Here is an 11,658-nt window from a genome sequence, read left to right as displayed (position 1 = left end):
TTGGATAAGGCGGCTCCTTTGGCCTTGGTCAGTTCTCAGAGAGCCTTGGCATCCAACCTTCATGGAAGGAGGGAAATGAGAGCCTGAGGCTGAGACAGGGGCTTGGGGAGTACATCCCGGCATCCAGTGCAGTGTGGAATGGCTGCATGCTCTCAGCAGGTAGCAGGAGATAAATTTCCCTTCTAGAAGATTTTCGGTTTTTTTATTATGAAGATTTCGAACACATGCCCAGCCAAGGGAGAGTAATCGAACGAAAATCTGTGTATGCACCAGGCAGCTCCCACAGCGGTCTATGCAGGTCCAGCCCTCTCCCTCTCCTCTGTCTGCTTCCCCTTATTGTGACCAGGGGGGCCTGGAACCTTCTCCGAAAGAGGTGGCCTCACCTGCTGCGGTGAGGATTATGCCCCAAGGGCAACAAGCCCCGATTCGGCCACCCTGCAGCAAGTCCCTCAGACTCCCATGGGGAAGGGGCCTGGGGAAGGGGCCCAAGGGGGGAGTCCAAGCCAGCAGTGGCTACGCTGTGGCTGACAGGCTCTGGCAGCCCATCCAGGGAGGAAGGTGGTCTAGGGTGGGGTCCTCTCAGCCCCTGTCACTAATTGGGTGACAGACAGAGACCAGGCCTGACAGCGTGTGAGGTGAGCTGGTTCTCTGCCGGGAAGGTGGTGTGGATGGAGTGGAGCTGATGGGTGGAGGAGGGGGTAGTCCAAGGTGTGGTCCTGGGAGACAGCGGCCCTGGGGTGTGTAGGGGCTGGGCACGCTTGAGGCAATCAGCGCTCTAGGTCACCAGGGCTGCTCCTTGACCCTGCGCAAGGGTCAGAGCCTTGAGTGGCTCACAGGATGCAAGGTGTCATGTCACACGTGGGGCCAGTCCTCAGACCCCTGGGGCCCCGGAGGCTGGATGGGGGTCTCGTGGTGAGGCTGGTGGGGGCAACAAAACCGGACTTGGGTGCCAGTAGGGAGCAAGACCCTCCCCTCAGAGCAGGCCATTTTGATGTTTGTGGGCCTGGAGCTCGGCTGGAACTGGAGCTTCTCTGACGGCTGCAGCTGCCACTCTGACACCTGTATTTCCCAGACAGAAGACACCACTGTCCCTCTGCTGTCCCTCCTCAGTGTGGCCACCACTGTCCCAAAAATTGACTCTCCCAGTATGACCACAACTGTCCCTTTACTGCCCCGCCATGTACCCCAAAGTGCTACAAAGCCCCAGACTGCACCCAGGACCCAGCCTCTTTCTACCCTCAAGTCTTGGCTCTGGTGTCAGCCTGCCCCTTGGGGGCTGGGAAAAGTCTGTCATTGGCAACGGGGACCACTTGCCTCCTTGAACCTCTTCAGGGAAAGAGGAGCCCTGCTGCTCGGACAGAAAGTGACTCCTTCGCTGGTGCCTGACTGGGCCATTTGGTCCAGGCGCTGCCCAGATCTCTAACAGCTGCCCTAGGGATGTCATGTGTGTGGGGGCTGGGGGACTGGGACCCATCAGATCTGCCTCTGGATTTGGGGATGGGGGTTGCCATACCTCAAGCCACACTGGGGGGGGGGGGAATGGACACCTGAATGAAATGGAAGAAGGAGAATGGCTGTGGGGAGGGCAGCCAGCAGTGGTCTGAAAGAGCTATGCAGCCAGGATGGCCTGGTGGAAGGGAAGGCTCACCTTCCAGCAGCCTGAGGCCGACCTCCAGCCAGGCTGCACCTCGCCAACCAATGCCCACCTCCACTAGTGGCTGTGCCCCCCCCCCCGTCCCCCATCCCGGGTCTACACTTGGGAGGGGGAGTGGCCAGTGAAGTGTGTCTGCTCACTAACTTCAGTGCGGCTCTTTACACAGTCCTTTATTGGTTCCTCTTACTCCATCCTTCTTTTAATGTTAGTGTTTAATAGTCATGAATATTTAGAGGCTTCATGTTACTTGTTGAAAGATAGAAATGATACATTCTAAGAAAATGACAGGAAAAAAACCTTTTCAAAACCAAACCAAACCAAAAAAACAAAAACAAAAAAACAAAAAACAGAACCTCAGTGAGCTGTGAGACAATATAAAAAGGTCTAATGCATATGTATTTGGGATCCCAGGAAGGAGGAGAGAGAACAGGGAAGAAAAACAACTTGAAGAAATAATGACTGACATCTTTAAAATCTGGAGGTAGACATAAGACATAATTTACAAATTTCACAAGCTCTGTGAACCCCAAGGAGGATAAATACAAAGAAAAAGCACATGTAGACCCATTACCGTCAAACTACTGAAAACACAGGATAGAGAGAAAGTCTTGAGAGCAGTCAGAGTTAGATGAAGCACTACATATGGGAGAACATTAATAAGAAAATCCACTGAGTTCTCCTCAGAAACAATGGAAACCAGGAGACAGTGGAACAACATTTTAAAGTGCTGAAGAACAACAGAAAAATAACTTTCAACTCAGAACTCTGTAGTCAGGGAAAAGATCCTCCCAGAATGAAGGTAAAATAAGGACCTTTTGGGATAGATGAAAGCTAAGACAATTCACCAAGAGACCTGCACTAAAAGAAATGCTAAAGGAGGTCTTTCAATCTGAAGAAACACAAGAGAGAAACTTTGAACTTTGGTAGAGATGAAGAACACCAGAAATGGTAAATGTGTGGGTAAACATTAAAGAAGAGGTATTTGCTCTTAATTTTTTTATAATACAGATGACTATTTAAAGTAAAAGTTATAATAGTATATTGTAGGTTTTATAATATATTTAGACATGTGGCAACTACAGCATAAAGGATGGGGTAGAGGGGAAATGAATCTATGTGGCAGAGAGGTTCTTACATTCATGTGAAGATAAAAGGTAATAATGATAAAAGGTTAATTAACCAGGAATGCATCCAATTCAGGTCTACTTGCACCTAACAGACCTTAAAATATATGAAATGAAAATAGATAAAATAAAGAGAGAGATGTTTCCACAAGTATAGTTGATTTTAACACTTCTGCCTCAGCAATTGATACTAGACAAGAAATCAGTAAATATACGGAATAGCTTTATGACATTATCCATCACAGTAGAAAACAAAGTATAAGAAAAACTGGACCAATTAGCTACAGTGGGTTCTCCATCTGCAACCCCTCCAACCCCGTTGCCTTGTACGGAAGCCACTTTACCGGTAGGAGGCCAGTGGGCGTGTCTTTTGCTTTGGAGGCGCCAAGCCTTAGGACCTCAAGTCCTTACTGCTCACGGCCTATTGTTACAGTAACAAACCACCTGCTCACGTGCTCTTCTGATCCAATCATCTTCCTTGCCGAGAGACGTCTAGAACTTTCTCACTCATCTTCCTGGGACTTCCGGGAGGGCTGGGGAAACCCACGAGGTCGCAGCACAGAGTGCCTGGGAGAGTCCGCTGCTCAGTTCCTGGCCACAGTGCTGAGACTACCTCTTCAGACCCTTCTGAGCGGGACCCCGGAGTTGTCCACAGAGTCAGAGAAAGTAAGCGGACCGGCAGGGGCTTGACCTGGGCCTGGACTCTGCAGTTACCAGGCGCCCTCGGCGGGGGCCCATTAGCTGCCTCGGCAGGGAGTGGAAGTGGGGGGAGGGCTAACGTCTCAAGTGGGGATGCAGAGGCGGAGGGCCCCCACCTAAAGGGAGGGCTACTGCCCGAAGTGGGGCTGAGGGAAGGGTTCTCCAGTGTGGGGGTCCGAGGGGAAGGCTGCTGGCTAGGAGGGTGGCTGGTGAGGAGTGTTCTGTTGGGGGGCAGAGGGTGGGGTTAATGGCTAAGCATGTGGGGGCTCGGAGGGGAGGGCTCCCTGCTGAGCGGGTGCACCGGCTTTGGGGGCTGGAGCAGAGGACTCCTGGCTGTGGGGGTGGGGAAGATGGGAGAGGAGGGCTCCCCATGCCGGGATAGGAGAGGAGGGCGAACCTCTGCCACGTGTGTGGGGGCCGGGGGTGGGGGGAGCTACTGGCTGGAGGGCAGAGACCGGGAGGACTCCCGGGTGTGGAGGTGGAAGCATAGGGGGCGCTCCTGCTGTGCGTGGTGGGGGGTGGGGGGGTCGGGGAGGACGCCCGTGGCAAGAAGCAGGGCTCCAGTTCCCGGGTCTGGGTGAAGGGGAGGCAAGAGGGGCGGGCTCCCAGTCTGCATCTGGGGCCAGAAGAGGGGAGAGCTCCTGGCAGAGGGTGCTCCTGGGAGGATTCCTGGGTGTGAGGAGGTGAGAGAGGAAGTCTGGTCTCTCAGCATCTGGAGGCGCACTGCTACAAGGGCCAAGAGTGGAGTGCTACCCGCTGTGGGGGAGGGGTGAAGTGGGAAGGGGCAGGAGAGGAGCCGCCTGGCTGCATGGGGTGTGGATGATGGTGAGGGGGAGGTGCTGGGGCGGCTCTGATCTGGTGCAGGCTGTTGGCCATGGCACTTGGATTGGGGGAGTGGCTCAGAAAGGAGCCCTGGGCCTGCGCATTAGGTATCTGAGAGGCTCCAGGGCGCCTCCGTCTGGGGTGGCATAGGGATTGCAGTGATGGTAGGGGCAAGGCCTTGGTCTCCGTGTACAAAATACAGATTTCTTATGAAGTCGGCTTTCTACATTCCTCCAGACTGACCGTACCTGGGGTTGTAAAAATCCATCAACTTAAAAGGATTGGAATTTTACAAGGTAAGTTCTCCCATCATAGGGGAATTTTACTTGACATTAATAATGATAATATATCTTTAAATATTTGGAAACCGTGTATCAAAGAAGAAATCACAAAGGGACTTAGAACATATTTCAAACTGAATAATAAAAAGCACAACTTACCAAAATTAGTGGGAGGCAGCTAAAGAGCGACAGAAAGAAAATCGAAGTGCTTACGCTAGAAAAGAAAGGGCATAAAATCAGGGACCTAACAGTCTATTTAGAGGAGCTAGAGAAAGAAGTATGAAGGAAACAAAATGAATTGTCGGCAGAAATAGTACAGCTAAGAGAGGAAATCGGGGATAGAAAGCAAATTGTGGACACTGTGAACAAGGCCGCATGCGGTGGTTCTTGTTTTTAAATAGCAACAACAACAACAACAACAAAAAAAAAAATGAGAAAGCCCTAAAGAATCAAGGAAAAAGAGAAAGAACGCTAATCACCAATATGAGGAATGAAGGAGGGCTAACGCTGCAGATCAGACTGATATTAAAAGGAGAATATAGGGATATTATCAAAAAATGTATGCTAAAAATTTGAAAACTTGAAAATTCATTGTGAAACATGCAGCTTCCTAAAATCAATGCCAGAAAAGTAGAAAACATGACTAGCCTTCTATCTTGTAAATAAATTTATCAAAAAATTTTCTTAAAATCCAACAAACAAAACAGGATTGGGGTGGTGCTCCAATCTGCTGCTGTGAAGGGCATGGGACTCTTGGTGGGCAGTGGGGTGGGCTGTGTGGCACAAACATGCTTCTCTCCCCTTTGTACCCACAGGCTGATTTCCACACTTCAGTCTGTGCACCCCTGTTCCATCACTTGCCCTCATGCTCCGCTCCTCAAAAATGGCGATGGCACTGGCGATGCTGCAGGATTGGTGCGGCTGGATGGGCGTGAATGCTCAGCGCTCTCTGCTCATCCTGGGCATCCCGGAGGACTGTGAGGACCAGGATTTCCAGGAGGCCGTGCGGGCTGCCCTGTGGCACCTGGGCAGGTACCGAGTGCTGGGCAAGGTCTTCAGAAAGGAGCTGGGGTCCCGGGTTGCCTTGGTCGAGTGTGCTGAGTATTTAAACCGAAGCTTGATTCCTCGACAAATACCAGGCACGGGGGGACCCTGGCCTGTGGTCTTCCTGCCACAGGCCCCTGATTCTGAGTCACAGGATAGACCCAATTTCCCTGCCCAGCCCCAGAGACCAGCATTGGTTGGCAGGGCAGGTGAGGCAGGAGCTGCAGGTGAGGCAGGAGCTGAGGGTGAGGCAGGAGCTGAAGACGCGGCAGGAACGCCAGGTGAGGAAGAGGTTGCACAGGAAGTAGAGGCTGCAGAGGAGGAGGGGGCTACAGGTGAGGAAGGGGCTGCAAGTGAGGCGGGAGCCGCAGGTGAGGAAGGGGCTGCAGGTGAGGCGGGAGCCGCAGGTGAGGAAGGGGCTGCAGGTGAGGCGGGAGCCGCAGGTGAGGAAGGGGCTGCAGGTGAGGTGGGAGCCGCAGGTGAGGAAGGGGCTGCAGGTGAGGCGGGAGCTGCAGATGAAGCAGGCGTGTCAGATGAGGAGGGAGCCGCAGGTGACACAGGAGTTGCAGGCGTGGCAGGATCCTTGAGTGTGGCGGGAGCGGGAGGTGAGGCAGGAGCCCCAGGTGAGGAAGCAGCTGCGGGGGCAGCAGCAGCAGCCATAGTCGAGGCGAGAGCCGGGAACCGGCCATGGAGGCAGGTCTTGCAGCCTGTGCTGGAAAACATGGGCTCTCAGGGCCTGAGACCCTTCTCTGGGCTGGAAGAGCCTGGCCCCAGGGAGGAGTCCTTTGAGAGCTGGCTGGACCACGCCAACGACATGCTGTACCTGTGGCGCCACGTGTCTGAGAGGGAGAGGAGGAGGAGGCTGGTGGAGAGCCTGGGCGGCCCCGCGCTGGATCTCCTGTGTGGCCTCCTGGTGGAAGATCCCGACATGGCCGCACACGACTGCCTGGCCGCGCTGGTGCAGGCGTTTGGGAACAAGGACACCCGGGTGACCGCACGGCTGAAGTTCATGACTTGCGCCCAGCGGCCCCAGGAGACTCTCTTTGCCTACATGATGCGCCTGGAAGGCCTGCTGCAGTCGGCCCTGGAGAAGGGGGCCATCCACCCGGCCATCGCAGACCAGGTGCGCGCCCGGCAGGTGCTGATGCGGGCCCGCCCGAGTGCTGCACTCCAGAACAGGCTGAGGAGGATGAGGCTGGAGAGGAGACCCCCGGGCTTCGTGGGGATGCTGCGGCTCATCCGGGAGACCGAGGCACCGGAGGCTGGCCCAGCGGGCAGCGAGCAGCTCCAAGTGGAAGAAGAGGCCCGCGTGAACCCTGGAGACCTGGCAGGTGCCCCAGCTGTCCCGGCCCAGGAATATGGTGCCAAGGCCTCCTCAGCCCAGGAGGTCGTCACCGGGGGCACCACTGCAGATGGAGCCAAGGCCTCCCCAGCAGGTGAAGGGACCGCCCAGGGTGCCCTTTCCAAGGAAGGTAGCACTGAGGCCACCCCAGCCTGTGAAGGGGCCAGCGAGGCGGCTCCTGGCACTGGCGAGGCTGGTGAGGCTGACCCTGAAACTCACGTTGCCACTGGGGCAGCCCCTGCCCCTGGGGAGACCAGCAAGTCCTCCCCTGCCACTCAGGGAGACGAAAATCCTCCCATCCCTGCCTGCACGGGCAGTGCTTCCCGGGAGGCCCCAGGAGGTCCTGGCTGTGAGCCAGAGAACCTCACCCAGGCAGGAGACCAGGAGGCTGAGGGGCCCCCCGAGGAGGGGCTCAAGCCCATCCCAGAGGACCCGGGAAATGAGGACAGGGCTGTGGAGATGAGCCCTCCCAAGTCCTCCTCGGGTCAATAGGCTCAGCAGGCCCAGGGCCCCCCTGGCCTGGAGGCAGGTAGAGGCCAGGCCAGGCAGCCACCTCGCCCCAGGTAGGGAGCAGGGTGGAGGGAAGGGCCAGCCCAGCCCAAAGCAACTCCCTGGGCCCCCCATCACCTGCAAGAGACCCCACCCACCACCATGAGTCCTTCCATGTTAGACACCAAACGGGGCGGGGAGAGGTGCCCCTCCCCCACCATGGCAACACCACACCAGCCTCAGCCCCAAGCCCTGCCAACTGGGGCAGCCGGCCCAGGAGGATCCCTGAGTGCCCAGCCCCGGCCTTGGTGAGGGCCACCTGAAGACGTCTGCCCCCACACTGCCCTGGGAGATGTCAGGGGCCATGTCAAGGTGCCTGGGCCTCCGAGAGGGGCCCCTAGTCACCGTCCCCTGGGGCAGGCTGCTCCCTGTACTAGGAAGCCCATAGGAAGCCTGTGTCTCTGTGGCCCCATAGTGATCTCCTCACCACCCCCACACCAGCCCCCGTTCCCGTGCAGAGCCCTGAGGTGCCCGTGGACCCAGGCCGGGTGTCCCTCCTACCCGGGCCGCCACCTCTGGGCCCGGCCACGTGCCCTGAGCTCAGGGCACCAAGGCTCTGCTCGCTCTGGCCCAGTGTCGTGAGCTCCACGTCCGCTGTGTCGGAGTAGATTTAGGCCAACCGCTGCTTGTTCTTGTGGAGATGTGTGTGTGTTCTTCTCTGAGCAGTACCCCCAGCCCAGCCCGGAGACCCCAGCCCGGTCCCAGGAGACGGCGGGAAGGACAGATGGACGACGCCCACCTGGTGGCCTTGGGAAGGAAGAACTGGGCCGGGGAAGGTCGGGGGCTGCGGAGGGTCCTCGGGGACCGTGCTGTGATCTGCCATCGCTGCTCCTCGTGACCCCTTGTCCTGGGCTTGGGGGAGCGTTCCCCGCCGTGTTCTCCAGTGTCCTGGACTGTCCTGTGGGGGCCAGAGGGCAGGGCCAGGCCCCAGCACGTGGGCCAGAGGTGGAGGGGTGCCCTGGGGGCAGCGGTCATTGCTGGGGTCCACCGTCCTGGCCAGAGGCTGACCGTGGGGCCCTCAGGAAGGGAGACTACGCGGGGAGGGCCACAGCATGGTGGGGGGCAGCTGAGACACCTGGTGAGGGACCCCGGGAGGAGGAGGGGGCTGAGATCTGTGGGCTTTAGTGGCCGTTAGAAGTTCCTGTCTGTGTGGTCATTCCCTCTCTTCAGTAGTTTCAGTCAATGTTTCTCTTTAATAAATTTCGTTGAAAGTTTCAGCTGAGTCTGGCCTCTGCTGTGGGCGTTTGAAGGAAGGGTCTACTGGGGATGGGGGTGGAGGGCCAGAATATGATTCCTGCTCCACGCCCTTGGGAGAGTTCTCCAACGAGGGGGTGGGGTGGGCACTTTGACTGGCAGACCAGAATGTGTTGAGGGTATTTTTATCCATTTTATAGGTCAATTATAAAGTTTGGTGTCCACCTGTTCTGTTGGGATGCTTTGTGTCCTGGGTCTTTTGAAGGTGGGTGGGGTGATTCTGGTTTTCTCCTTCACAGTGGGGAAGGTGCTACTGGCATCTAGTCCCTGGGCTCTGGACTGCTAAATGTGTGTGAGGGCCCCATGGCCTGGGGCCCTGAAACAAGGAGCTGTCATGCCCAGGAGGTCTCTAGCCTCCTTGGTGAGAAAGTCAGCATTAGACTGATAGATTTTTGAAAAACCCCAAATGTATTTTAATTTGAGTAATCTTAAAATGTGAAAATCTCACCACAGAACAGTGATAGGACTTATGGAGCAACTGAAAATCTAGCCTAGACATTTGGGTTCCTGGGAGAATGGGCCCAAACATATCCACACCACCTTCACCTGCTAATAGATCTGCTCTCGAGAAGAAAAAAAGACCAGGCTAGCAAGATGCACTGGAGCAGAAGCCCCAGTCTTGGGGGAGGGGAAGGGTGCTGTATGAAGGGGTGCTGTTCAGGGATGGGGGAATCGGGTTTCAGGCTACAGGCAGTGGGACAATGTTAGACCATTTCAGTAAGCCCAGTGGACACTTTCCACTCCTTCTGTCCCAGAAAGTTACCACTTTATGAGGCTGAACCCACTTCCTACAAGAGGAGCAGAAAATGCCAGACTCCCAACTTCTCTTGCAGCCAGGGTAGGGGCATAGGACGCAGGCCTGGCGATCAGATGCACCTGCTGCCAGAGCCAGGGAGAAGCAGGGGCCACACAGATCCCACTCGGATGGGCAGGTGACAGGGGCCATGAGACCTGTTTCTCCAGGAGCATTGGCAGCCTTGGTTCTCACGGCAGCATTTGAGTCCCAGATGGCTGGTGCAAGCCTCAGTGTCTGTGCTCAGCCATGGGAGGGAGGGAAGGAGCCACACGGGTGCCTTGTGACGTGATTCAGGCCCTTGTTCCTCTCTGCAGAGCCTGGCTCTCCAGCCCTCCCCAAATGCCTATGGGACACCTGTCACCCTTCCGTTAATTCCCTTTTTTATTCCATTGGCCACAGTGAGATGTGATTGCTAAAGACTCCAAGTGGTACAGGGGTCTCCCATGAAATTCACTGAAAGGACCCCTAGCACCACAGGAGCAGAGCCCTGTACTGCACTCCTGCCAGGTGGTCGGGAGTTGGAAGGCCAAGGTTAACGCTTCCAGGCCGGATCTGGGGGAAAGCAGGCAGGGAAGATTAAGGTGTGGGAAGGTTCAGGGGAAAGCTTTGGTGAGTGTGTGTGTGTGTGTGTGTGTGTGTGTGTGTGTGTGTGTGTGTGGTGTGTACACGTGTGGTGTGTATGTAGGTGTGTGTGGTATCTGTGAATGTGCAAGTGAGTGTAGGGTGCAGAGTGGCTTGTTCCAGCCCACATCACCTTCTCGGACGGGGGCCTGATACTTACAGGGGCTTCCCTCTTCTCTATGAATTAGAAGAACACATCAGCTGACTCCAGCCAACTGAGGGGGCCATGCAGACTGGCTGTCCCCAGTGTCCTGCTCTGTCTTCATTTCCCAAAGCTTCTGGTACTTTACTTGTGTCCCAGATGTGGTGGCCAGAGATTTTTCCACAGGCCTTGACAGTGCCTTTCACATTTCCTTTTCAGTCTCCCTCCTGTGCCCTCTGTCTGGCCCACAGTCCCAGGCCACATTGGCCTAGCCCTGTCCTGGCCCTTCGTGTCATCTGGGGCAGTGAGCAGATTCCTTCAGACTGCAGAGTCCTGCCCTCCACTCCCCAGCCCTTTCCAGTGGGTGGGGCTCATGTCGGCCAAGGGGTGGCAGCTCGCTGAATGGATGGCCCTCAGGCAGGTACTGCTGGGGTCCCATCTCTGTCAGTGCCCATCTTGGTCCCAGCCCAATCTCTGTCTGCACAGAGGCAGACTATTCAGCAAACAGCCACTGAGACCACCCTGTGGAGAGGCTGCCAGCAGCGGTGGTTAGGGGGCACTGGGGAAGTCACCTTGAGCCGTTTACCCACAGGGGCTTGCCTGGGAGCCTCAGCCTTGCTCTGTGGACACATTTCAGTGGCCAGGCTGGGATTTGGGGGACAATCAGGGCTCCAGGGACTCTGCTCGTAGCCAGATCCCCAGGGAGCCAGTGACTTCTGGGTGAACAGGGATCTGGGCTCTGGGGGCCGCCTGGAGGGAGTTTGGTAAGCCTGTGCTCTCATAGCTATTTTGCAGGCCCCAAAGTCCAGTCTTTCTGAAGGTTCGGAGCTGGAGAGGCAGCTTCTATCATCATTGTGTAAGTTGCCAGTCTTTCCATCTGGTGCATTCCAAGATCCTGGGGGACTTGGGAGCCTTGCCAAGGGGACTGCATCAGGATCTTGTGCTCAAGCTGGCTTCAGCACTGCTGCAGGGGTGGTGCCTCCCTGCTGTGCTCTCCAAGAGGCTGGGCCCCAGTGGTTTCCCCTAGTAATCCTCTCGCCCAGCCCTGCCCTCCAGTGCCCATGGAGACGGGTAACTTCAGGGCTGGGGTGGGTGTGGGGAAGGCTCAGGGACCCAAGGGCACATCTGCACCTCTGAAGCATGGGGTGCATGATTCCAGGCGCACATAAAGGGGTGGTGGGGAGGAGCGGAGGAAGCAGTGAGGCATCCCCAGGTGGGAGACAGCCCTTGTCAAGTGTACGGTGTCCACTGGGCTAAGCTGCAGCTAGTTCTCCGAGAATCCCTTGCTTTTTATGGTCCCAGGTGAAGGTTAACCACAGGAGAAATTTGT

General features: G+C 56.2%; 1 protein-coding gene across 1 annotated transcript; it reads left to right on the top strand.

Annotated features, from left to right (window-relative positions):
- The first annotated feature begins 3,266 nt into the window (after positions 1 to 3,266).
- Positions 3,267 to 8,787, top strand: LOC123619474 (paraneoplastic antigen Ma6E). Its single transcript, XM_074359972.1, has 3 exons — positions 3,267 to 3,444; positions 4,537 to 4,595; positions 5,396 to 8,787. The coding sequence occupies exon 3, from the start codon at positions 5,446 to 5,448 to the stop codon at positions 7,456 to 7,458; it is 2,013 nt and encodes a 670-aa protein (XP_074216073.1). The 5' UTR covers positions 3,267 to 3,444; positions 4,537 to 4,595; positions 5,396 to 5,445; the 3' UTR covers positions 7,459 to 8,787.
- Positions 8,788 to 11,658: the final 2,871 nt, after the last annotated feature.

This window comes from Camelus bactrianus, chromosome X (genome assembly GCF_048773025.1).
Source record: "Camelus bactrianus isolate YW-2024 breed Bactrian camel chromosome X, ASM4877302v1, whole genome shotgun sequence".
NCBI lineage: Eukaryota > Metazoa > Chordata > Mammalia > Artiodactyla > Camelidae > Camelus > Camelus bactrianus.
This window is presented reverse-complemented; position numbering and strand designations above follow the sequence as displayed.